At 38.8% G+C, this 27,670-nt stretch overlaps 1 protein-coding gene across 1 annotated transcript in view; it reads left to right on the top strand.

The window, feature by feature from the left end:
• Positions 1–27,670, top strand: part of LOC140211499 (ras GTPase-activating protein 1-like) — a 122,435-nt gene that overhangs the window by 42,645 nt on the left and 52,120 nt on the right. The window contains exons 2-9 of the mRNA XM_072281262.1: positions 5,109–5,261; positions 10,739–10,874; positions 12,358–12,428; positions 16,822–16,939; positions 22,632–22,663; positions 24,089–24,141; positions 25,235–25,385; positions 26,968–27,046. Coding sequence (XP_072137363.1) covers positions 5,109–5,261; positions 10,739–10,874; positions 12,358–12,428; positions 16,822–16,939; positions 22,632–22,663; positions 24,089–24,141; positions 25,235–25,385; positions 26,968–27,046 — 793 coding nt within the window. The remainder of the gene's footprint in view (positions 1–5,108; positions 5,262–10,738; positions 10,875–12,357; positions 12,429–16,821; positions 16,940–22,631; positions 22,664–24,088; positions 24,142–25,234; positions 25,386–26,967; positions 27,047–27,670) is intronic.

Raw genomic sequence — 27,670 nt, 5'->3', positions numbered from 1 at the left:
AGTAGAGGAATAAGCAAGCATGTTTCTTAGTGGATATTAATTATGTCTGCAATGCTTTTGCCCTTTGCCACATTCAATTAGCTGCTCTTTATAATTTGTGTTAAATTTGCAGTGTGATTGGTAGAAAAATAGAGGATTAGGTAGATCTTAGAATAGGTTAAAATATTGGCACAGCATTGTGGGAGGAAGGGCCTGTACTCAGCTATAATGTTCTATGTTCTAAATTACACGTGTTTAAATCTAGAATATATGCATAATAGCTTAAAATGTAGTAAATTAGTCCAACATTTTTTTAGTGCAACAGCCAGCTTGAAAATCAGTGTCTTTTGTTTTCTATTGAAATTGATTTAAAGTTTTTGGTAAGCAATTTGAAATCATCAGTATTATTTCCCCATAGGTCTGATAGAGTGGATTTTTTTTATAAAATATGTAGAAGTGATGTTCTCTACTTCAGTGCATGCGTATTATATATTGATGCTGATAAATTCTGACAGATTGCCATTTGAGACGCTTTAACAAAGCTGTGCGACTTTCACTTAGTCATTTTATTCAATTCGGTGTCTAGTTGTTCTTCCAGATGAGGTAGGTAATGAGCATTTGTTTTGGTCATGGTAGTATTGCAGAATAAAAATACTTGTGATTTTTGTAAGAACTTAAACGAGCATGCACTGTTATACATTGTGCAAGTTTGTATTGCAAATATCATAAAATATGGCATTTCATTTGGTTGCTGCCCATTAAATGTTGTGATCAATTTAACCAATTGTCATTGGTGTTTGTATTGGGCAGTTATAGAATGAATTTATTCTTGATAATTCAGAGCGTGGATTAACTGGTTTTCAATTGTTACTGGTTATTCCTAATTTAAATGACTATTTTTTACTCCTAGTGATGGGTGAAGCAATATTGCTCTCTAGGGGCTATCATTGCAGATTTCCAAAATTTTTTTATTTATGTTTTTAATAGAAATACAAAAAACAGTTTTGTGCCTTATTTAACCTAGGTTTCATTTCCATAAAAAGACAAATGTTCTTTCCCGATGTCGCTGTGCTGTTTTTTTTTTCCATGTATTGCAGTTACGGATAATGTCAATAGATCAACATTTTTTAAATATATTGTTGCATCTTTTGTAAGATGTAGGGTACAAATAACGATTGTTATACTGCATGTTTCTTTAATCAAATTAGTCATGAATTGGGCAGACAATATTTTTAAAGTATGTGTTTTATAAGGGAGAAAAATAAGAATTCTGTAGCCATTACAAAAGTAGAGAATATGGTAGAATAGCTTTTTGGAAGTAAGGTTGCTGAGGTTCAATGAGCAATGAGAAATATGCATATGCATAAATATTAAAACTGTCAATAGTAGTTTGTCGTGGTACTACTGAGCCATATGAATTTGGCTGGGCTTTCATTATTCTGCCCTCATAATTGGCCAGCGAATGGAAGTTGGTAAAGCAGCTAGTATTTTCATCTGTTTTACTTTCCAGTTAAAAATATTGAACAAGGTACAGATGTATTTTCAGTGCAGCTTGGTTTCATATATTGTATAAACTTAACATTTTCTTTCCTGTTTTTAATGGCTTGTTCTGTTAAAAAGAATGAGTTTTAAATAGCAACATTCTGCATTTTAAATTTCTATGTTTTTGACAATTCATAGGTAGTCCTTTACAGCCTAAGTAGGCATTTAATCTGCTAAGGTTTTAGCCAGTTTATGACTTGATAGATATGTAATTGGGACATTTTGGTAAGAATTTTGGGGTTTGGACTTAGTAGTGATGCTATATTCTAAAACTGATCTGCCTTTAACAAAAATTAGTGGATTTCAGTTAATGGGGACACATCAGGACCGGTACCTTTTGGCCCAATTATGTGGCTGCCCCATTAGCTGAAATTTCATGGAAATGGCTATAAGTTATAAAAAGTCAAACTAGCATTTAACTGAATAATAATTAATGTATTTAAATGAAATATAGAACAAATTAAAACACAGGAGCAGGGAGGTACTACTGCAGTTGTACAAGGCCTTGGTGAGACCACACCTGGAGTATTGTGTGCAGTTTTGGTCCCCTAATCTGAGGAAAGACATCCTTGCCATAGAGGGAGTACAAAGAAGGTTCACTGGATTGATTCCTGGGATGGCAGGACTTTCATATGATGAAAGACTGGATCGACTAGGCTTATACTTGTTGGAATTTAGAAGATTGAGGGGGGATCTTATTGAAACATATAAAATCCTAAAGGGATTGGACAGGCTAGATGCAGGAAGATTGTTCCCGATGTTGGGGAAGTCCAGAATGAGGGGTCACAGTTTGAGGATAATAGGGAAGCCTTTTAGGACCGAGATTAGGGAAAAACTTCTTCACACAGAGAGTGGTGAATCTGTGGAATTCTCTGCCACAGGAAACAGTTGAGGCCAGTTCATTGGCTATATTTAAGAGGGAGTTAGATATGGCCCTTGTGGCTAAAAGGATCGGGGGTATGGAGGGAAGGCTGGTACAGGGTTCTGAGTTGGATGATCAGCCATGATCATACTGAATGGCGGTGCAGGCTCCAAGGGCCGAATGGCCTACTCCTGCACCTATTTTCTATGTTTCTACTACCAATACCTCTACAGTACTATAAAACTATATTAGTTCCTAATAGTGATCAACAGAAGAATTCATCTGCTGTGTACTTTTGACTGTAAATGAACAAAATCAGCACCTAGTGCAGATAATGGACTGCCTTCATATGATGCTTTAGATGATTGCATCCTCCAAATGTTGCAACATTCAAGTTGATTGTTGATGCCTTCATAGTTCCTAACTTGTTGAAGTAGTGATATACTTTCATTTCACTCCTAACTGTTTCTGGCATTTCTAAGCCTGAATGCTTGAAACTCTGGTTAGCAAAACAGTTCCGAATTGTCTTTCTACTTATTTCTCACCAACTATCAGTGACAAAAATCACTGTTTTTTGAGCACAAACGCTCATAATTGATCACTCTAAGCATGGTGTAGTATCTTAACAGCCACACAATTGATGCTAGTTAAGAAACTATTCGGCAACACTCTCCTCCCCAACTAAGTGGCATAATGTCCTCAATAAACACAGGGAATTCCTCTTATTTTCCTGATTCAGTTTTTGTTCTTTAACTGTTGTCCTAAATAAATGCCTGCCCTGATTGATCAATGGCCCTATTAACCGGAATCCACTATATTTTGAAAATTTCTTCCACGTTCTTTTCTGATTCAGCTAAGGGCATTTTAATGTGTATTATCAAACATAGGGAGGCACTGTACAAGTGTTGAAGGCCATAAGAAATCGCTATTAGAATTATAAGAAATGCAACACAGAATAAAAAAAATATTAATAAGGGAGTAGTACAGACACTTATCATCCACTTAATGATAAGCAAATCTTTGCAATGCCGGAGGGAAGCATGGATCTGGCATCCTATCACACCACCTTCTTTCTCTTTCACTCTTCCTTTCGACATCCTTGGCCCTATCCCCAACTCCTAGCACTAGTTGTGACCTAGCTGAAGAGGCAGTCTCCTCCCCCCCCCCCCACCCCCATTGCACAAAGAAACTGCTCCTTTTATAAAGACCCCATTTTGTCTCTTGCAACTTTTGGCTTAGAGATTCACCGCTCAAAAATAAAGACAGCAGGTGTCTAAGGGGGAAACATTTTTCACTACTTTTAACTAATCTTAATGATTTGAGTTTAAAATAGAGACAAAACATTGGTTAGTAAGGGGGAAAACAGGCTATTATCTCATTTCAAGCTGACACCATTTTATCTTTCAAACTTACATTTTATTTGGCATGTGCCAAGGAAGGAATCACATTTAACATTTTACTTACAGTGCCATAAGACTTGAAGGAGAACCTGCAAGTGTTGGTGTTGCTATTTGACTACTGCCCTTGGTTCTAAAGCCTCTTAACCTTCAGCATTCATTTACTGTTTGCTTGTCCTTTCAAATGCACAGATTTACTATTATGGTATGCTATGATATAACTCTGCCACAGTCTTGATATTGTCAACGTTGGGTATTCATCATCATTATTATGTGCCATGTCATGTGATGTGGGCAATCATGGTCTTTTAACCATGGTTGTACTTGGTCAATTTTTCTTCAGAAGAGGTTTGCCATTGCCGCCTTCTGGGCAGTGTCTTTACAAGATGAGTCCTTCCTTCCTAACATGTCGCACCAAACAGTCAGCCATTCTTGTCTGACGCGTAGTGTCAAGATGGGTGACCCCAGCTATGATCAATGCTTTTCAGAGATTGTCTGCCTGGTGTCACTGTTTGCATAACCAGGACTCGTGATATGCACCAGCTGCTCATATGACCATTCACCAAGGCTTCATGTGACCCTGATCAGGGGTGGTGGAGGGGTTAAGCAGGTACTACACCTTACCTGAGGGTGACCTGCACACTAGCGGAGGGAAGGAACACCTTACACCTCCTGGTAAAGACCTATCTCCACCCTACCACCAACGGTTGGTTTTCCTTTTCAGTCTGATGATGTTTCAAAGTAACTTTACACATTTTTCAGACAAACTGAGTTAATCCCAAAACAAATCAAATTATGTAAAATTATAATATTTTTGTGTTACACACATCAAGGTTGCTGGTGGATGCAGCAGGCCAGGCAGCATCTGTAGGAAGAGGTGCAGTCAACGTTTCAGGCCATCCTGACGAAGGGTCTCGGCCTGAAACGTCGACTGCACCTCTTCCTACAGATGCTGCCTGGCCTGCTGTGTTCACCAGCAACTTTGATGTGTGTTGCTTGAATTTCCAGCATCTGCAGAATTCCTGTTGTTTGCATTTAATATTTTTGTGTTGACTGAATTTGCAGAAAGAGTAGCTGTTTGGCTGTCAATGGTATGTTTATTAATAACTTTATCCCAAATAAAGAATGAAAAGCAGTAATGCACATTGTCACAAAAAAGGTGCAAATAATTGAGGGTTTTCCTGACCTTGGCAACCTTCCAATGTATTCTTAAACAGAAATCTTTAACTGTCCCACGCATTTGATATGAATCTGTATTGCTTTTGAATAAGTTATTCAAAATGATTTTTAGTACAGTGTAAATGATTTATTCATTTTTGCCTCCTCAGGTGGTATCATGGAAAACTGGATCGTACGATTGCTGAAGAGCGCCTTAGTCAGGCAGGTCGACCAGGAAGTTACCTCATCAGAGAAAGTGATCGAAGACCAGGTTCATTTGTGCTTTCGTTTCTAAGTAAAACAGGCGTGGTCAATCATTTCAGGTGAAAAGTTAAACCTTTACATGTAATGATCATCTAATACCAGGGATGTGGCAGGAGGGATGGGAGATGGGAGCGGGGTGGTATGGATGGACAAACCAAGAGAGCGGAGAGTCCATGTTCGGCACAAAAGCCGATTTCTGTGCTGCAGTGTTCTATTTGAATATTTTGTTTGCAGTTCTTTGAAAATTCCCATTACAGTTTGCATTGTAGGCTACTGTTGTTTAATTAGGCAGACTGATATAACAAAATGAATGCACTTTTTCACTGTCCAGTCAGTTATTCTGAGAATTATATTTAGACAGCAAAAATGCCTATAATAGTCAAGAGTTTGTTAGTTTGACTCTTGAATGACTTCTACATTGGTCAAATTATTTGAAATTGTTGTTTTTAATTGGACTACAATTATGGATATAAAAATCCTACCAACTATAAGATTGTCAAAAGTGAGTCACAACTTAGATTAAGACCTGGGAAAGCAGTAGAGCAAGTAAATGTGTTGAATGGGATACTTATTTGAAGGAGGTCGATGTACTTCCAGGACACCTAGGGGCGTCTCGAGTAGCAGCAGAATTCTCAATGGATATGATTAAATATTCTCATTTCAACCCGATACAGCTAAAAAGCACAACTGCTTCCAAGGTCAGTACAGTCAACGTCTTAATGCGTTTAAACGAACAATCACTGATGGAAACAATACTGACTGTGGATGGATGCGTCCTCATAGGATTCCATGGAGGAAGCATGGCTGTAGATCTAGGATACAAGTGCGTTTAAGGAAACAGGCTTTTAAGCTCACGATACAGACTATCTTGCTGGCAAATGTGCAGTCTCTGGTGAATAAAATCAGTGATCTCAGAGCAAGGGTGCTGCATCAGAGAGGCATTAGGACCGTGTGTGTCCTTTGTTTCACAGAATCCTAGTTAACCTCTTCTGTACCAGATGCAGCGATTCAGATCAACGGGTTTGCTATACACCATCAGGATAGATCTATAGAGTCTCTCAAAAGCAGAGGTGTAGGAGTATGCCTCATGATCAACTCTTCTTGGTCCACAAGTATATCAGTGCTGTCCCAATTCTGCTCACCAGACCTGGAATATCTAGCAGTTAGGTGCTGTCCTTTTTACCTACCACCGGAGTTCTCCGGGATCAATTTGGTAGCAGTATACGTTCCACCTCAGGCCAATGTTATTCAGGCTTTAGATGATCAGAGCAATGGGATCAACATGCACAAAACAGCATACCCTAACACCTTCACCATTGTTTTGGGAGATTTCAACCAGGCTAGTCTGAAAATATCACTAAGCAATTACCATCAACATTTCACTTGCAATACTAGAGGAAACAACACACTGGACCACTGTTACACCACCATCAAGAATGCCTACAGTGCTATTCCACGCCCTCACTTTGGAAGTCTGATCACCTGGCTGTACTTCTACTCCCTGAGTATAGGCAGAAACTGAAGACTGCAGCACCAGTAGTGAGGACCAAGAAGGTATGAACAAGGGAAACACAGGACTGCTTTGAATCTGTGGACTGGACTGTATTCGGGGATTTGTCTCAGAGGCTGATGTTAGGCTGTCTTTAAAGAGAGTGAACCCTTGCAAGGCGGAAGGTCCCAATGGAGTACCTGGTAAGGCTCTGAAAACCTGTGCCAACCAACTGGCGGGAGCATTCAAGGATATTTTCAATCTGTCACTACTACGGGCGGAAGTTCCCGCATGCTTCAAAAAGGCAACAATTATACCAGTGCCTAAGAAGAATAATGTGAGCTGCCTTAATGACCTTTGCCTGGTAGCACTCACATCAACAAAGATGTAATGCTTTGAGAGGTTGGTCATGACTACTCCTGCCTCAGCAAGGACCTGGACCCATTGCAATTTGCTTATTGCCACAATAGGTCAACGGCAGATGCAATCTCAATCGCTCTTCACAGGGCTTTAGACTACCTAGACAACACAAGCACCTATGTCAGGATGCTGTTCATCAATCATAGCTCAGCATTTAATACCATCATTCCCACAATCTTGATCGAGAAGTTGCAGAACCTGGGCCTCTGTAACCCCCTCTGCAATTGGATCCTTGACTTCCTAACCGGAAGACCACAGTCTGTGCGGATTGATGATAACAGCTTCTCCTCGCTGACAGTGAACACTGGTGGACCTCAGGGGTGTGTGCTTTACCCACTGCTTTACTCTCTATATACCCATGACTGTGTGGCTAGGCATAGCTCCAATACCATCTATAAATTTGCTGATGATACAACTGTTGTTGGTAGAATCTCAGAAGGTGATGAGAGGGTGTATAGGAGCGAGATATGCCAACTAGTGGAGTGGTGTTGCAGCAACAACCTGGCACGCAACGACAGTAAGACGAAAGAGCTGATTGTGGACTCCAGGAAGGGCAAGACAAAGGAACACATACCAATCCTCAGAGGTTTCAGAAGTGGAGAGAGTGAGCAGTTTCAAGTTCCTGGTTGTCAAGATCTCTGAGGATCTAACCTGGTCCCGACATATCAATGCAGTTATAAAGAAGGCAAGATAGCAGCTATACTTCATTAGGAGTCTGAAGAGATTTGCTATGTCAACAAATATACTCAAAAACTTCTATAGATGTACCGTGGTGAGCAGTCTTACAGCCTGAATCACTGTTTGGTATGGGGGGGGAGGGGTGATGCTACTGCACAGAACTGAAAGAAGCTGCAGAGGGTTGTAAACCTAGTCAGCTCTATCTTGGGTACTAGCCTACAAAGCACCCAGGACATCTTCAGGGAGCGGTGTCTCAGAAAGGCAGTGTCCAATATTAAGGACCTCCAGCACCCAGGGCATGCCCTTTTCTCACTTTTACCATCAGGTAGGAGATACAGAAGCCTGAAGGCACACACTCAACGATTCAGGAACATCTTCTTCCCCTCCAACATCCGATTCCTAAATGGACATTGAACCCTTGAACAATACCTCACTTTTTTTAAATATATTACTTTTTTTTTGCACAATTTTTAATCTATTCAATATACTTGTACTATAATTATTTATTATTTTATTTTGTTTTCTATATTATGTATTGCATTGAAATGCTGCTGCTAAGTTCACAAATTTCACGACATGCCAGCGATAATAAACCTGATTATAGACCATGAGACATAGGAGCAGGATTAGGCCATCTGGCCCATCGAGTCTGCTCCGCCATTCAATCATGGCTGATTCTTTTTTTTTAACTTCCTCCTCAACTCCGGTTTCCGGCCTTCTCCCTGTAGCCTTTGATGCCATGTCTGATCAAGAGCCTGTCAATCTCTGCCTTAATTACATCCAGCAACCTGGCCTCCACAGCTGCATGTGGCAACAAATTCCACAAGTTCACCACCCTTTGGCTAAAGAAATTTCTCTGCATCTGTTTTGAAAGGGCACCCCTCTATGCTGAGGCTGTGCCCTTTTGTCCTAGACTCTCCCACCATGGGAAACATCCTTTCCACACCTACTCTGTCAAGGCCTTTCAACATTCAAAAGGTTTCAATGAGATCCCCCCTCATCCTTCTGAATTACAGCGAGTACAGACCCACAGCCGTCAAACGTTCCTTGTATAATAACCCTTTCATTCCTGAAATCATCCTTGTGAACCACCTCTGGACCCTCTCCAATGCCAGCACATCTTTTCTAAGATGAGGAGCCCAAAACCATTCACAGTAATGAAGGTGAGGTCTCACCAGTGTGCTATAAAGCTTCGGCATCATATCCTTGCTCTGGTATTCTAGACCTTTTGAAATGAATGCTAACATGGCATTTGCCTTCTTCACCACCTGCAAGTTAACCTTCGGAGTGTTCTGCACAAGGACTCCCAAGTCCCTTTGCATCTCAGATTTTTGGATTTTCTCCCCGTTTAGAAAATAGTCCGCACATTTATTTCTACTACCAAAATGCATGACCATGTATTTTCCAACATTGTATTTCATTTGGCACTTTCTTGCCCATTCTCCTAATCTGTCTAAGTCCTTCTGCATTCTACCTGTTTCCTCAACACTACCTGCCCCTCCACCAATTTTCGTGTCATCTGCAAACTTGGCAATGAAGCCATTTATTCCATCATCTAAATCATTTATTTACAGCATAAAAAGAAGTGGTCCCAATACCAACCCTTGCGGAACACCACTAGTCACTGGCAGCCAGCCAGAAAAGGATCCTTTTATTCCCACTTGCTGCCTTCTACCAATCAGCTAATGCTCTAACCATGTTAGTAACTTTCCTGCAATACCATGGACTCTTAACTTGGTAAACAGCCTCATGTGTGGCATCTTGTCAAAGGCCTTCTGAAAGTCCAAATGTACAACACCCACTGCATCCGCTTTATCTATCCTACTTGTAATCTCCTCAAGGAATTTCAACAGATTCGTCTGGCAGGATTTTCCCTGAAGGAAGCCATACTGACTTTGCGCTATCTTGTCCTGTGTCACCAAGTACTCTTATCACCTCATCGCTAGCAATCGACTCCAACGTCTTCCCAACCACTGAGGTCAGGCTAACTGGTCTATAATTTCCTTTCTGCTGCCTTCCTCATTTCTTAAAGAGTGGAGTGAGGCTTGCAATTTTCTGGTCCTCTGTTGATGGACTGATGATATAGGTGATGATACGACAGGGCAAATGGAGCACATTGTGTTCTCTAATTAAATTTTCTTTAATGCAAGGTTTTGCAATCAAGAATGTGTCAAGAATTGCAAATATTTATTTAAAAAATACATTTTTCAATAAATTACTGTTGAGTTTTATTACATATCTCAATTTTTTGATAATTTATGAATTCTGTATGTCAAATTCTGTTATTTGAACAGTCTGATGTAGGGGATGCCTGTAATCTTTGTTGAAAATGACTCTCCATGTTACATCAAATAAAAGCTTTATCCACAGAAATTGTATAGATATAGTTAAATTTGCATTTTTAATTGAGATATGAGCAAGTTTTTCCATTCAGCATAATAGATGACACTGAATCATTGGTTGTGCGGCTCTGTCTTGGGTTGCAATGTGTTGTATGTCCAATAACTAAATAGTAACTGGATGTGAGCCATCAGATGCATTTCAGGTGGGCTCAGAAGATTTTGAGTAATAGTTTCAGAATATCTTTACCACTGTTACAAGTTGGTGAGGCAGTAAGCACTTCTTGCGCTTTTTTTTTTATTGAGGAGCAGTTTAGAAATTTTGATGCCAAGGCTTGGAGACTGGGGAATGGGAGTCCAATGTGCTTATTTAGTTGTAATAACCAAAAATTTAATGTCATTAAAATCACTTAACTGCTTCTGTGAATCTTTACTGTGCCCACTGCACAACTGCTATCAACTGCTAGCCCATGCCACATGTACTGTCTCACATTTTTGAGTTAAAATTATTTGAACAGATTAGTTGAATTACATGTAGATTAGATGGAATAAATCATTGAATTGTTTGGTAACCTTTAGAATTTACAATTGCATTGTTTACCCATCCCAGGATCTTTGCAATGTGTGGAGATTATTACATTGGAGGACGGCGGTTTTCTTCGCTTTCAGACTTGATTGGTTACTATAGTCATGTGTCCTGCCTATTGAAAGGGGAGAAGCTTTTGTTTCCAGTAGCACCTCCAGAGGTAAATTTCGAAATTATAACAGCAATAATATATATTATATGCAAACTACGATGACATGATGTTTCACATCCATCTTTCTCTTCCTTGATGCTGAACACTGAGTTTCTTTATATTAAAAAAAAATTGCCCAGAATTGTGGTAGAAGTTGTAAATTGGTGAAGATAGTTGGCCTCATTAAAAGTTGTAGATCAGTAATTTCGGCCATAAGACACAGGAGTAGAAATAGGCCATTCAGCCCATTGAATACTCTACCAATCAGTCATAGATGATTTATTATCCCCCTCAACCCCAATCTCCTGCCTTCTGCACATACATATGCAGATATGTGTGGAAATTGGGAAGCAACTTGCCTACAGCTACGAGATCTAATATACCTCTATCTAACAGAAAAACTGCATTGGAAGATCTGGTACAATCCTATGCTGCTGTATTTGCATGACAGGTACTCAATTCTTGCCTGCTTGTTATGGGAGCCCAGGAAAGAGAAGGAATCTGTGACGAGTTGGTGTTTAGTAGTGTGACAGGATCTTATCAGGGTTTGAGTATGAACATAAAAATGTTTCCTTTTTATCGTGGTTGTATTCACATTTACTGGCCATTTCCAACATTTGGGTAGTTCAAACACAGGTAGTATTTAGTATTTTGCTTAAGTTTAATTTGTTGCTGAAAAATGCTTGATGTAGAATTGTTTGGATTCCTTGCTGTCCCTGAACCCTTGCTAACTATAAGGTGCCTTTTCTCTAATGTGTTTAGCTGAACTGTGACACTGGAGGAGTCTGTGGGCAGGTGTGTCAGTCTGTGAACAGGAGTGGGATTTGGAATGAAAATAGCTGTCCACTGGAAGATAGAGCGAAGGCATTTGATGAAGCGGTTATTTCTCCTCTCTTTCCCCCCCCCTCCACCCCGTTTGTACAGTCTCTAATGTAGGGGAAGACACATTGGGAGCACTGAATGCATTAAATAACACTGCAGAACTCACATGATAGACTACCTCACCTAGAAAAGTTGTAAGTTGTTTAGGGCCGTGGATAGTGGTGAAGGTGGTGGTTACAATTACAGGAGCAAGTTCCAAGCGAGGGAAGGTATGAGTGGAGTGAATGACTTCTGTGGAGAGCAGAAGGGAAGATGTGCCTGGTGGTGGCGTCCTATTGTAGATGGCAGATATTGTAAATATTAATTTGTTGGACAAATCAGGAGAACACTTGGGGAACTCTTGTCAGTGTTGTGTCTGTGACTGCCTCACCCTGACTGGTTGTTAATTCAGACAAATTGGTTAAATTATCTATGTTTATGTCCACTTGCATATAATTTGGCAACCTAACTTCTCCCTCTTTCACTATGGGTTGCAGAGGCATGGTAGGAGTGAAGTATCTTAAATTGTTCATCTGTCATAAAGGAACTGAATAATGTAAAGAAAATAATGTAGATTTAATTCTGTTTTGTAAAAAAAAAAATAATTTGTATCGTTTCTTCAAAATTGTAGCCTGTTGAGGATAGGCGAAGAGTTCGTGCTGTCCTGCCATACACTAAAGTGCCAGATACTGATGAAATTAGGTAAGTTGTTGATATTTTATTTTCAGATGAGTAGAGAAATTTACTTTTATTTTTGAGTTCTTAGAAATGCCAATGTGAAAATTCGTGAAACTGAAAAGTGTGAAGTATTAGTATTAAATGCTTCCTGTCCAGGTAGAATCTGAATCAGGTTTTAATACATCTGGCATATGTTGTGAAATTTGTTAGTCCTTACAGAAGGCAGTAAATACAGTCCAGTCCATCACAGGGCTGTGCTCCCCACCATTGAGCACACTTACGTGGAGTGCTGTCACAAGAAAGCAGCATGCATCATCAAGGGTCCCCACCATGCAGATCATGCTTGCGATTTACAACTATCATTGGACGGGAGGTGTAGGAGCCTTGTGTCCCACATCACAGGTTCAGGAACAGTTATTACCCCACACTGGGCAGGCTCCTGAACCAGCATGTATAACTTCACTTACCTTAACACTGAACTGATCCCACAACCTAAAGACTCACTTTCAAAAACTCCACAACTCATGTTGTCGATTTTATTTATTTTATTTGCTCAATTTGTTTTTGGAAAGTTGGTTCTTCATCCGTCTTTGTTTATGCATAGTTTTCATTTGTTTTGGCGCGTGGCCAAGTGGTTAAGGCGTCGGTCTGGTGATCTGAAGGTTGCTAGTTCGAGCCTCAGCTGAGGCAGCGTGTTGTGTCCTTGAACAAGGCACTTAACCACACATTGCTCTGCGATGACACTGGTGCCAAGCTGTATCAGCCCTAGTGCCTTTCCCTTGGACAACATCGGTGGCGTGGAGAGGGGAGACTTGCAGCATGGGCAACTGCCGGTCTTCCATACAACCTTGCCCAGGCCTGCGCCCTGGTAACCTTCCAAGGCACAAATCCATGGTCTCAGGAGACTAACGGATGCTGATAAAGTTTTCATAAATTCTATTGCAGTTCCTTTACTGCAAATGTCTTAAGAAAATGAATTTCAGGGTAATATATGGTGACATATATGTACTTTGATATTATTCTGACTTTGACTTTGACCAAGATGCATCATAGCTGTCACCCGAGCTCTGCCCAAACTGATGTTTATATTGCCGCCTTTTACCCTTAATTCCTTTTATATTGCACTCTAGAAGAAACTTCCCATATCACTCCACACATAAAAGTTGCTGGTGAACGCAGCAGGCCAGGCAGCATTTCTAGGAAGAGGTGCAGTCGACGAAGGGTCTCGGCCTGAAACGTCGACTGCACCTCTTCCTAGAGATGCTGCCTGGCCTGCTGCGTTCACCAGCAACTTTTATGTGTGTTGCTTGAATTTCCAGCATCTGCAGAATTCCTATTGTTCCCATATCACTCCAACTAGTTTGGCTTTTGACAGTTGGTTTGATGGGTCGGTGTTTTAAATAATTGTGCAATTTTAAAAACTCAGTGCATTTTCATCCATTTTGGATCCATGTAACGCAATATACATCACATTTACCAAATACAGTACTATGCAAAAGTCTTAGGCACATGTTATGTAGTTAGGGTTCCTAAGATTTCTGTATAGTACTGTTGTAATTTTAGGTATTGCATTGTACTGCTGCACAAAAAAACTCATTTCATGACAGAAGTAAGTGATAAATCTGATTCTGATATGGGTCTCTATTGTGGACGGACAGTGGGAATAGGGCAAGGAGAAGGGAATCATAGTTGAGAAAAGAGGAAGGGAGAGAGGAAGGAGTGGGAGGCGCCAGAGAGATATTCTGTAATGATCAATAAACTAATTGTTTAGAATCAAATGACATTGCCTGGAGTCTCAGGTCTGGGTGTGTCTGCACTCACACCAGCCCCCGTCTTTGGCACTCCTCTGCCACCTGTCCCACACCCCTCCCATGGTGCTTCATCCTCTCCATTCCCAACATCTTTTGCTCCTGCCAGATATAGATATCTCTAAGACTTTTGCACAGCACTGTATGTAAATTATTTCTGTTATATTTTATATGTTCAAATTCTGCATAGTTGGTTTTTGTTATCAGTAGATAAATTATTCTTGCACATGATCTCAAACATGTACTGCTTCCTATTCTGTAGTTTGATTGAAAGCATATCCCAGCAATGTAACAACAGTACCCTCTTGTGTTCAGGGCTGACACTTCATGTTTCCTACCAATGTGTTTTTGCAGTTTTGAAGGTGAAAAACTTCAAAAACCAAACACGAGGAATTCTGCAGATGCTGGAAATTCAAGCAACTTGGATGAAACTAGGCTATTTTGAATTACAAACATTGAATGCTTTCTACCATGTTTGACAAATCTAGTGGTTATCATAGGCAAGTTGAATTCTGAGGTTCCATAATCTGTCTAAACCCTTCTTTTATTTTTATTATTTGTTTTGAGATTCAACATGGTAACAGCCCTTCTAGCCCAATTACACCCATTGGACCAATTAACCTACTAATCCATCCGCCTTTGGAATGTGGGAGGAAACCAGAGCACCCGGATGAAACCCACACAGTCACAGGGAGAAGATACAAATTCTTTACAGACAGCAGCAGGAACTGAACCCGGGTCATTGGCACTGTAATAACGTTTAACCTCAACGCTACCGTGCCACCCCATCTAAAGGTCATTAGCTATCTATTCCCTTCATTATTAAGTACACTTTGATTAGATAATCATATTACCTCTCAATTTGAAGAAAATATAATTGGAATTTCTGCAATTTTAAATTTTACTGACTCCAAGGATACAATTTCATTGATTTTATACACTTCCTATATTAACGGTCCATTACTTTTATTTCGTACCAAATGCAGTAGGGCTAACCATACACAGAAACGGGTACACTTTTGTATTAATGCTGCAACTAACTGATTTTTTCTGGGATACCAGAAGTTTAATTTGGTGAACTGTGTATGAATCCTTGACTAGTTTAATCTATCAACATTGCTATTTGTGGCCAGTGAAATAACACTATCTTGAGAACTGCTTGAAAGAGTTAATTGACCTTGCTAACTTGTTAATTTTTATTGCTTTAGTTTAAATTGGCAAAACTCTTTATTTGGAGTTTTGCTCCTGGACTCTGTTTCTTTTATTCTAGCCTAAAATTAAAGTTCAGTAAAAGCTGCTGAATTGTGAAAATCATTTTCTCACACTTCATTGGGAAACCATTAAGCTGTAAACTTGGCATAATTTGTTGTAATATGTGGAAGAACCTAAAATTAAAATGTTTTGGATTGTTCGTGATGCTGTGTAATAGTAATCTTGGTTTAATATGGGGTTCTTACAGCTAGTTAGTATGTACATTTGTTTTACATTTCTTTCACGGCTGTGATAATCTAACTGCTGTCAGAAGAAGTCTGCAAATTAATTCTCTTATCCAGGCCTTTATGAAGGGTATTGGCCTGAAACGTCAACTGTTTATTCCTCTCCAGATTGCTGCCTGGCTGAGTTTCTTCAGCATTTTGTGTGTTGCTGTAGATTTTCAACATCTGCAGAATCTCTTGTATTTACTATTCTCTTATACAGCTGTAGTTTTTAATGTAATATTTGATCTATTACTGCATGTTTTGGTTTCCCAGTTGAATTCTAGTCAGGATGAAACAACAGATACTGGAAGTCAACAACTAAAAAAGCTGGTGTTGAAACTAAAACAAAATCATATAATGCTCAAAATACTCAGCAGGCCAGGCTGCAAGTGTGGGAAGAGAAACGGAGTTAATATTTCAGGTCGGGAACTGGAAAGGAGTTAAGAATACTTAAGCTGCAGGGTGGATGGGAGAATGAAATAGAGTCCTTGTAGGAGGCAAGTTCCCATGGCCTGATGTTTGCTTGTAGAATCATGAGGGGTATGAGGTGTGTCTGGGAGCAACTGTCTGCACAATAGGGGTGGCTTTGCCAGACCACAATGCTGCCACCTTTGTCAACAGGTTTGCTGACATCATCGGGGTGGTGCTCAGTGAATGGAAAGGCAGTAGGGTTAGCACATGATGGAATTAGGGAAAGCCAGGAAGGTCAATGTTAATCACAGGTTAGGTGACGGAAGGAGGCCATGCAAGTCTAGACCAGCTCTATGCAGGAATAAACATACTAATCCCATTCCCCGGAAGTTCTTTTTATATCAGATAGTTACACAGTTTACTTTTGAATGCTGAATTTGAACCTGCCTTCACTGCTTCTGCAATTACATTTAACAAAATAATGATTATTCCCTAAGACAACATCGAAATCACTTTTCTGTATGAGCATGTGATTGTTCAGATGAAAATTAAGATGCTTATGCTACTTTACGATACATGGGAAGTATCACATACTGCCATATTTCTCCTTCCGGTCAATAAGTGTCTCAGATTTTGACAAAGGTTTTGTTTCCAGATTTTAGATTGTCATTTTAAACAGAATTCTGGTTTACATTAATGGGTCTTGTTTTATTTGTGCAGCTTTCTGAAGGGGGATATGTTTATTGTTCATAATGAACTAGATGATGGATGGATGTGGGTGACTAATTTGCGAACTGACGAGCAAGGCCTCATTGTGGAAGATTTGGTAGAGGAAGTGGTGAGTAGCTAAAATCTTACTGAAGTTTACACTGTTTTATTTGTTCTCACAACATGAATTCAACATAGTTTTTATTCTAAGAACATATTCCCTTTACCTGTTTATTATGTTACATGTTGTACATTTTGGAACAATTACGTAAAAGTAATTCATTGTGTTGCTTGGGTTACATAATGCTGGATTTTGTGTATGTATTGCTCAGGATTTCTAACATCTCGTTTCAGAAATGTATTGATAATGGTGTATTAGTCTCATTAAAAACAAGATGAAAAATGATTACATCCAGGACAAATGGCAAACAAGGCAGTGAATGGCTTGTTTTACAATAATTGGTGCTTCAATATATGCAAAATATCTGTGTATAGAGAATTATAGACAAGTGTTTTGTCTTATGTTGTTTAAATCAGATGCACATGTTGTCCAATTAATGTACAAAATGTTTTATTGTATTGCACCCCTTTGTGTTTTATAAATTAGAACCTTTTGATTCAATTATTTCTATAATTCATTCTCTTTTCAGGTTTTTTTCCCTCAAGCTTAATAAAGCACAATAATTCAGCTAGTCTTAGAGGTGCTGTCCACATGGAGTTTGCATGCTGTCACTGTGTCTCAGTGGGTTTTCTCCTGGAGCTCAGTTTCCTCCTGCACTCCAAAGCTGTATGGCTTGCTAGGTTAATTGGTCACTGTAACTTGTCCTTAATGAGTGGTAAAATCTAGAGAGATTGTTGGGTATCTGTGAAAAATAGTGTGTTAGCGTACTTGATGGTCAGCATGCACTCAGGCCGAAGGGCCTGTTTCTGTGTTGGATCAGTCTAACTCTGATTCTCGCTATTGTAAATGTAATTGAATGTCATGATTGGTTAATTGATTGGTTCCTTGTTGGATGTAATCATTAGTTGTATGGTATAAATGTTTGTAATTTTTTTGACCCATAGTGAGTTGTTTCTGCATGGTAGGGAAGGCTTCACTTTTTTAAAGAAGCAAATGGAATGATGTCTCCCTCTTATGATCACATAATTTACCTTTAATTCAGCTCCCTCTTTTCAGTGTTATTAAACTTGTACATTACTTTACATATGACATATTGGGGCGCCATGATAGCATAACAATATAAACATTTATACCATACAAGTAACGCTATTACAGCTAGGGTTGTTCAACCCCGCGTCATCGGAAAGGAGTTTGTACAACTTCCGTGTAGAACGCGTGGGTTTCTTATGGGTCCTCCCTCTGTCCAAAGACATACTGGGTAGGTCAATAGGGCTTTGAAAGTTGTCCCGTGATTAGGATAGGGTTAAATTGAGGTTGTCAGGTGTTGCTGGGCAGTGTGGCTCAAATGTATCTATATTAAAAAAAAAGACAATTTCTACAAAAACTTTAATGATTTATGAAATGTCAGTTGTGTAATGTACTACCACCCCACAAGCCTCTGCATCCAACACGTTACCCTCCGCAGCTTCCACAATCTCCAAAAGGATCCTACCACTCTGCATATCTTTACCTCTTTCCCTTTCTCCTGTGGTCCACTCCCCTTTCCTATCAAATACCTTCTTCTCCAGCCCTTGACCTTTCCCACCACCTGGCTTCATCCACCACCCTCCTGCTATTCTCCTTCCCTTTACCCCACTTTTTATTCTGATGTCTTCCCCCTTCCTTCTCAGTCCTGAAGAAGGGTCTCACCCTAAAACGCCAACTGTTTATTAATTTCCATAGATGCTGCCTGACCTGCTGAGTTCCTCCAGCTTTTTGTGTGTGTTGCTTTGGATTTCCAACATCTGCAGATATTCTTGTGTTTATTTCTTGTATTTGTTTCAGTTACCATAAATATCTTTTACAGGAGTAATAAAGATGGGCTTGATTGTTAGCTTGGGGAACTCATCAGTGTTATTCTTTTGTTGTATCCTCTGGTTGTTTGGGAAGGTAGCTGAGAGGGAATGAGCATATGCAAAGGTGGAACTATAAATGAAATAGTTACGCTAGGACCAAGTCCTTCAGAATGCTGAAAAATGTGAGAACTGTCTGCTAGTGTTATTGTGTTGAAGATGTTAGAAATTGTGGTGGCTCAGGGAATGGGACAAATGGATTTCCCGCTTCATTTGGCAAGGAAAGAAACCTAGAATTCGATATAACACCTTACAGTTAGGGAAGGAAGGAGGAAGTATGGTTCTTCCTTGCCTGAGAAATTATTTTTATGCCTCACAGATAACCCCTCTGTTATATTGGTGTAACAGGGAATATAAGGCTAGATGGAAGGAAATAGAATTTGGATTAGTTGACAGTTTTCCTCTTCAGGCCTCAATAGCTGACAAAGGATTGATGGCCCAGTTGGAAAAATTTAAAAATGCTTGGATAAATCTTACATTAAAAGTATGGCAGAAGGTGGTTAATTCATGTGGAATTAATAACATGTTAAAACTCTTTAGATGGTGTGCATATGATACCGAATTCCTTCCCAACAGAGGAGATAAAAGATTTGAGCTATGGATAAAGAAAGGTCTTACAACCTACCTCTCATTTATAGATAAAAGAGTATTACAAAGTTTCCAAATCCTGCAGGACAAACATGGACTAGAACGTAATGACTTTTTTAGGTACCTTCAAGTACGAAACTATGTTAACCAGAGTTGTAGATATACGGACCTATCAACAGTAGAATTAGAATTTTTCAAGATTCTGAATTCGGCTTACAGTTCAATACCTAGTAAATCAGTTTCTCGATTATATAATGCACCCTCCCATGCTAAAAATGTAAATACACTGTATATTAAAGAGAAGTGGGAGAAAGAAGCGGGGTTGGTACTTTCAGAGGAGGCTTGGGGGAAAATCTGCAGCTTTCAATGGTCCTCGACTAATTCTTTGACTTGGAGAGAACATTGTTGGAAAAACATTATAAGATACTTCAAGACCCCATATCAGGAAAAATATAAAGATACAAATGTGATGTGTTGGAGAAGGTGCGGCTCCAAGGAGGCAAATCATTTTCATATTTTTTGGGATTGCCCTAAATTAAGTCTATTTTGGGAAGGTATTCATAGAACATTAGTTAAGGTACTTAGGTCCCAGATACCTCTGAACTTTGAGACGCTCTATTTGGGGCATGTATTGTTTCTTGAACAGAAGGAAGATATAAAGTTGCTGCAGGCCCTCTTAGCGGCAAGTAAGAAATCAATCACTAGAAAATGGCTAAATCCAATACCACCTACATTAGAAGATTGGTACGAAATTATCTTGGAAATATTTAAAATGGAAAAGTTGACTTACTCCCTGAGAACTCAAAAAGAAAAATTTTATCAAATCTGGAATAAATGGATTGAATATATAACCCCGATGCGAGCAGACTTTAGATGACTCTCCTAATGATTATACTGCTTTTCTCATCAACACAGTAATATTGCTAACGTAAGCACCCCTAGTCTAAATGTTTGTTTTTTTTGTTTTCTTTTGGAAAATAGAGAATTAACACAAGTAAAGGGAAAGATTTGGGAAAGGGATAAAAAAATGAAAAAATTAAGTAAATAAGTACATAGGGATTGGATAATTATGTCTGCGGGCAGGAGCAAGCATGAACAAATTAGGATATAAACACCTACAATGGTTGATACATAGGCTTATATACAACATTTTGGACCAGTGGAAATGGTCCAGAAGGGTTATATGGAAACTATTATTACCATTTTTCTTAACAACTAATTCCATTACTTAGCCTAATAGGTTAGATTTACCACAGTACATAATTATCTATTTAAATGTTTATTTTCCTTTTATATCATCTCAATGTATACTTAAGAATGTATAAATAATTGTAGTTTTATACATATAAAAAAATGGAAAAGGTTATATGTGTGTAAAAAGTACATGATATTTGTGAATTCCTTATCCAAATAAAAATAAAATTTAAAAAAAGGGGATGAATAGGTTACATTTCTTGTAAATGTGAAGCAGCTAAGTGGAAAATCAATGCAATTAAAATGCTGTGAAGCTAGGAGTCTGATTGTAGTAATTGAATTGACTTTATTCCTTACATCCTTCACATACATGAGAAGTAAAAATCTTTACATTACGTCTCCAAAAAAAAAAAAGAAATTGTGGTGGCTAGTGCAGTGAGCGTGGATGCTGATGTGAAGGTGACAACATGAGGAAATGTGTCTTTGCTCAGTCTGGCTATAGTGGTGTGGGTGAGTAGATGAGGAGAAGGGAAAGATAAGAGGTATATGGTTGAGAAGCATGCCAAATAAATTTTTAACAATTTAAAAAAAAACCTAAAAGTAAGCTAATTTAACAGGCTTTAAATGTTTTAGAGATGTGCAAGGCTCTTTTTCCTCCCCCTTTTTGTTTCCTGTAGCACCAAACAATGTTCTGGAGGAACTCTGTGAGGTGAGAGCATATCCCACAGATACTACTCAACCCACTCAGTTCCTCCAGCACCTCATTCGTTGCTCCAGATTCCAGATCTGTAGTCTGTCATATCTCCACCTGATTTTGCATCATTTACTTTGAAAAAATCATTTTCATGTGTCATAGATATAAATATTTAGATCCAGCACTTGGTCATTGTGTAGTGTTCATCTTCCATGTCTGCACAGTTGCAAACTCTTCTAGCTTTTATTAGTAGTATCACTTTGAAATGACCATAATTAGATCTTAGTCTGTTCAGACTAAGCCACGTTTGTCAGGGTTGTATTCAGAGTCTGGTGTTATAATATAGTAGTGTAGAAACATAACTGGAATATTCTAATGTTTGGCCTATTTTCTTTGCTGTGCAGGGAATTAACTCCATGTCCTCTTGTCTCTTCCAGAAGCTTATGAACTTCAGGCAACCTTCTAATCTCTTAAAAAATTTGAACAGACTTGTTACCAGTTGATGAAGTGTGACTTTTTTTTTCTTGCCATTATTGGCAGTAGTAGTGTAGGCTGTTTTGTGTTGCCTGGTTTGATGCCTGAGAATGTAAAGTGAGTAATTCTGTGTGCAGCCTGTGTAGCATGTTATGTACATTGGATCCAAGTAAGTGCAGCATCGAAGTGTTTTTAGTGTGCCAACATATGGACCTGGTTGGAACGTGCAATTCTGTTACTGCTTGTATCTTGGCAAGTGTGGTTAATTTGATAAGTTTAAAATTTGCATCGCACATTACATTATGCTGGTTAGACATGTTTTGTCAACCATGCATGTGGAGATTTTATTACTGATATTCTAAATATGTATGAGAAAGATTTGGTGTTGATGACAGGATGTGCTACTTTGAGTATACTTTATATTTTTGACCTGACAATTGTACTGGTTAGTATAAGAGAGCCAAAATTGCTTTTTTTTGGTGCCCAAAGAGAGGCAAAATTTGTGGAGGTAGTCAGTGATAAGATCCGTGTCCAAACATTCTCTTCCAATTCATTTCCACCTGTTGCTCAAGCTGCTATTAGTATACCTGTGTCAGTGCATAACTAATGAAAAGTTCTGTTGCTGCGCGCCAGTCCCCTAGTAAGGATTTGTTTCGGGCAAACATTTAAAGGAGCATAAAAAGTAGAAGCAGAAATAAGCCAGTAGGACCTGCAAGCCTGCTCTGCCGTTCATTGAGATTCAGACTTTTACCTCAGTTTCACTATCCAGCACTAACTCTCTTTCTTGATACCTCAAATATCTAAAACTCTGTCTTGAAAATGCCAAGGAACTGAGCCTCAAATCTGGTCTATTTTACAGGACCGTGAAGAAGATCCACATGAAGGAAAAATGTAAGATAGTTATTTTTTCATTAATATAGTTTTAAGTATAACAAGTGTCATGCCTGTCTTGAAAACATTGGGGGAGATAAACTATTCATAAATAGTACAACGAGTATGATAAAAGTTCTGAATCTCACTTTCAATGATAAAGAATAATTAGCTTTATACATTGCATTTTAAATTCTGGCTTCTAATGTTCGTACTTGCTGAGATGTATTCCTATATTGACCAAAATTGATAAATTTCAATAAATATAAAACTAGATCTTTTTGCTGTAGAATGAAAAGCAGTACTCAAACTTTTATACTTGTAAAATCAAATTTTCTATATTGAGAATTAGCAAAGAATTTTCCTTAGAATTATTTCATAAATTATAAATCTGAAATGTAATTTGAAGCATTGGAGCAATAGCATTAACGTGCAGCTAACGTTCACATGGCACCTTTGGAACTAAACGTAAGCTTTGAATAAAACAAAACAAAAAACATACCTTCCTGTGAGAAGAAATCAAAGTGTAGAAGTTCTTAAATTCCATTTGGAACCTGTTAGGGAGTTAGGCTACAAGATGCTTTGGTGCCGAGAGATCTGGAAGTCTTGAGTTCATGAAGCATCATGGATTGGCATGCAGGTGCAGCAAGTAATTAGGAAGACCAATAGAACAGCTTTTTATTGCAAGGGTTATGGAGCATAAAAGTAGGGAAGTTTTGATTGAAACTTTATAAGGCAGTGGTGAAACTTCTCCTACAGCACTGCATCGTTTTGCTTTTCATATTCAAGGTAAGATATACTCAGAGAGGAGACAGTAAAGAGAAGGCTCATGAGGTTTATTCGTGGGATGAGGAGGTTACTCTGAGGACTGACCAGGTTGCACCTGTACTCATAATATGGGAGAATGAGAGGTGACTTTTATTGAAGTATCAGATTATGAAGAAGATTGACTGAATACTTGGAGTGTATTGGCTTTGTGTGGGTTTATGGACATAACTAGAATTAGGAACCATAGTTTCAGCATAAGGGATCAGCCACTTAAGACAGATAAGGAATTCTATTGAGGGCTGCAAGTCTTTGGAAATTTTTAACGCGTTAATGTACAGGGCTGTTAAAACATTCCTGTGTTTGTGTCTATGTGTACTAGAAGGGGATTGTGGAACAGACTCAAGGGCCTAATTGGGTTAATTTAGGTAGGAGTAAGCTATATCCTGTTTAGGGATGTGGGTGATGTCTTCAACATTTCTCATGAGTATCTCTGAGCAAAGTTATGCTGTATCTACATCTTTCCAACATGTAAAAATTATGAAGTGAACATCACGTGCAACTCATTTGCTGTGCAACAAATTTTTCACACCATTAGCTCTGCAAGGTAACTCAGTAGAATGCTACTTGTGTTGGTAATTCTATTGAAACAATTTTTTAAATTTTGTAATTGTTTTTCAGTTGGTTTCGTGGGAAGATATCAAAGCAAGAGGCATATAATCTATTAATGACAGGTACTGATTATTACAGATAATGTCATTTAGTGACATAGAAATGATGTTATTTTTGAGGCATCTTGATAATTTGTTCCCTTTGCTCTATCAAAGTGCTTCATTATAACTGACTGAAACTGCTTTTGCTTAAAGAAGAGTCTGCAGTTATTGGGCAATACTGTAATTTGTAAAAATAAATCTTTCAATATCTTCATCTTTACTTAAATGTAATTAAAAACCATTGTGCAAAAGATTCACACTTGGCTTTGGACAGATACTCAAATATTCTCATGTCGTGTCGCCAATTGGTGCATTATTCTTCTCCATAAAAAGAATAATTTCTGTAACTTCAATTTCTTGCAATTAGTCATCTTTAAGCCAAAAGCAGTAACTGCCATAATAAAATTTATCTGTTGTATTAAAGTTGACACAATTCTTTTTTCTGAACTTTGGAGTTTTCAAGTTCTTACCATGATTTCACCCCATTTCTGCTGAGGTTGGGTGGGAATACAACCAGAGGTCATGGGTTATGGGTGAAAGCTGAGCAGTTTAATGGGAACACGAGGGGAAACTTCTTCACTCAGAGTATCGTGAGAGTGTGGAACGAGGTGCCAGCACAAGCGGAGCATACAAGCTCGATTTCAATATTTAACACAAGTTAGGTACATGGTAGGGATATGGAGGGCTATATTCCCGGAGCAGGTCAGTGGGAGTAGGCAGATTAAATTGTTTGGTGTGGTCTAGACGGCCCGAAGGGCCTGTTTCAGTGCTGTGCTTTTCTATGATTCTATAAAAGTTTTCATGTTGCACACAACTCAACTTTCATCCAAGCTGCAAACAAGTTTCCTATATGTAAGAATTATTCTTCTTTTAGGTAAATTTGCTGAGTCTTTCAGTTTTACCAAGATCTGACCTAAGTAAAAAGAAGCTAAATAATAAGATTTTAAAATGTTACCTAGATTGTGGTATGTATTCTGGCTGTTACTTTCATTGTACTGTTATGGATTATTTAAACCTTAAATATAAATTGGTTTAGCTCACTAAAAGTCCAATTCAGGATTTGTTATTTTGTTTTAAAAATGTAATTAGAATAATTTGATTTCTTTTGTTACAGTGGGCAAAATAAGTAGCTTTCTTGTAAGACCATCAGATAACACACCAGGCGATTACTCTCTATATTTTCGGACAAATGAAAACATTCAACGATTTAAAATATCTCCAACACCAAACAATCAGTTTATGATGGGTGGCCGGTATTACAACAGGTAACCAAATTATGTTTTACTTTTACAAAGTGAGTTCAGATAAAGCTGAAAATTATAATTCATGTGAGAGCCATTGGATGTGAATGCCATTGTTGTTCAGCTCATTACCATCCTGCAATTTGTGTTTAAGACAGATGTGATTACAGTGAGTCGTACTGATTTCCAGCTACCCATAAGCGTAGCAACTAAAACACATTACCTGGCCAGCCAAGCTTTTGAAATACTTGCGCCCTTTTATACATTCTTCAGGCTTCACTTTGTAAATATTCAAAAGTTCTATGATCATAAACACCTTGGAATCTGCCGAAGAATAATTCAACTCTCCCTGACAATATTTGCCATCTATTCAGATGACCTTTTCTACCTGGTTACCTAATTAACTTAATTGACAAGTAGTTACTACTTGCATTATATTAGTCCGTATTAAACTAAGTTTTAAAAAAACACATTAAAAACGAATACCTTTACACCAGAGGATCTTAAAGTCATCTGACTGTACGTATATACAACCAAACAAAACAATGTTCCTCTGGACCTGGTAATGCTCCCCCAACTCTTCCTCTGCTATTGACAACAACATTGGTGCTTTTTAATGCTGAGCTCGTCAATTTCATTAACTTTGTCTCTAACTTCTACCCTGCCTGTATGTTCACTTAGTCTATTTCTGACAACCCTTTCTCAATCTGTCTCCATAAGCCAAAGTTGTTCTCTTCCTTGCAAGTGGAACAAGTGCTGCACCTGCCTCTACACCACCTCCATCACTACCACTCAGGGCCCGAAACAGTTCTTCCAGGTGAGGTGACCCTTCACCTGTGAGTTTATTGGGGTCATTTGCTGTGTTCAGTGCTCTCGGTGTGGCCACCCATTTTAATTCCACTTCCCATTCCGATATATCCATCCATGGCCTCCTCCACTGTTGGGATATGGTCACACTTGGGTTGGAGAACAGCACCTTGTATTCCGTTTGTGTAGCCTTCAACCTGATGGCATGAACATCAATTTCTCAAATTTCCGGTAATGCCCTCACTTCTCCATTTCCCATCACCTTTTCCCTCTTTCACCCTATCTCCTTGCCCACCCATCTCCTCCCTTAGGTGCACTTTCCCCTTTTTACTTCTGTGACCTTCTGTCTCTTTCACCAATCAACTTCCCAGCTCTTTACTTCATTCTCCCCCCCCCCCCCAATCGAGGTTTCACCTACCACCTGGTGTTTCTTTCTGCCCTCCCCTCACCTTTTAAATCTGCTCCTCAGCTTTTTTTCTCCAGTCCTGCCGAAGGATTTCAGCCTGAAACAGCGACTGTACTTTTTTCCATACATGCTGCCTGGCCTGTTGAGTTCCACCAGCATTCTGTGTGTGTTGCTCGGATTTCCAACACCTACAGATTTTCTCTTGTTTGTTCTATTTCTGGTGTTTTCTTGTGTTTGAAGTATCTTTACTTCAGGATTCTGATGAAAAATTACTAACTGAAATTCAGTTATTTGAGAGCCGTTATTTTGAATTTTTGTTGCAATAATTTAAAACATTTAGTACTGTTAGTATTTTTAAGCTGTTAATTTAAAACTATGATTACTTTATTGTAGCATAGAGGAAATCATTGAGCACTATAGGAAAGAACAGATTGTGGAAGGTTATTATCTTGAAGATCCTGTCCCCCTGCTGGTAAGTTAAAATCTGTATAAAGCCAGAAAATATTCTAATAAAATGAGTTGATTTTAATAGTACATTTTAATCTTTCTTATCTTATGGCTCTCTTATGACATTTTATGGCTATCTGGAGAAAGCAAACCTCAGTTGTGTTCTGCGTACACACTTTTATAATAAAATGAACCTTTGAATCTTTTTTTTACTTGTTTTTCTGCTTTGTCATTAGACTTGTTTAAGTGTGTACAAGTCTATAAGATATAGCAGAATTAGGCTATTCACGCATCGTGTCTGCCCTGCCATTTGATCATGGCTGATTTATTTTCCCTCTCAGCCATATTCTCCTGCAAACTTTTGCTCTTAGTAATCAAGAACCTATCAACCTCAACTTTAAATATCCCCAATGTCTCGGCCTCCACAGCTGCCACAGATTCACCACCCTCTGGCTTAAGGAATTCCTTCTCATCTCTATTCTAAAGGGACGCCCTAATATTCTGAGGCCGTGCCCTCTGGTCCAAGACTTTCCCATCACTGGAAACATAGCCTCCACCTCTGTCTATTGCGTCCTTTTCAAGGCGGTTAGTCCACCTTTGGTCCCCACCTGGCACTCGGCTGTTGCCTGTGGCTCCCCGTAGCTGTTTG

Source organism: Mobula birostris, chromosome 17 (assembly GCF_030028105.1).
Source record: "Mobula birostris isolate sMobBir1 chromosome 17, sMobBir1.hap1, whole genome shotgun sequence".
In the NCBI taxonomy this organism is placed as follows: Eukaryota; Metazoa; Chordata; class Chondrichthyes; order Myliobatiformes; family Myliobatidae; genus Mobula; species Mobula birostris.
The sequence above is the reverse complement of the archived record's forward strand: the minus strand, read 5'-3'. Positions and strand labels throughout refer to the sequence as shown.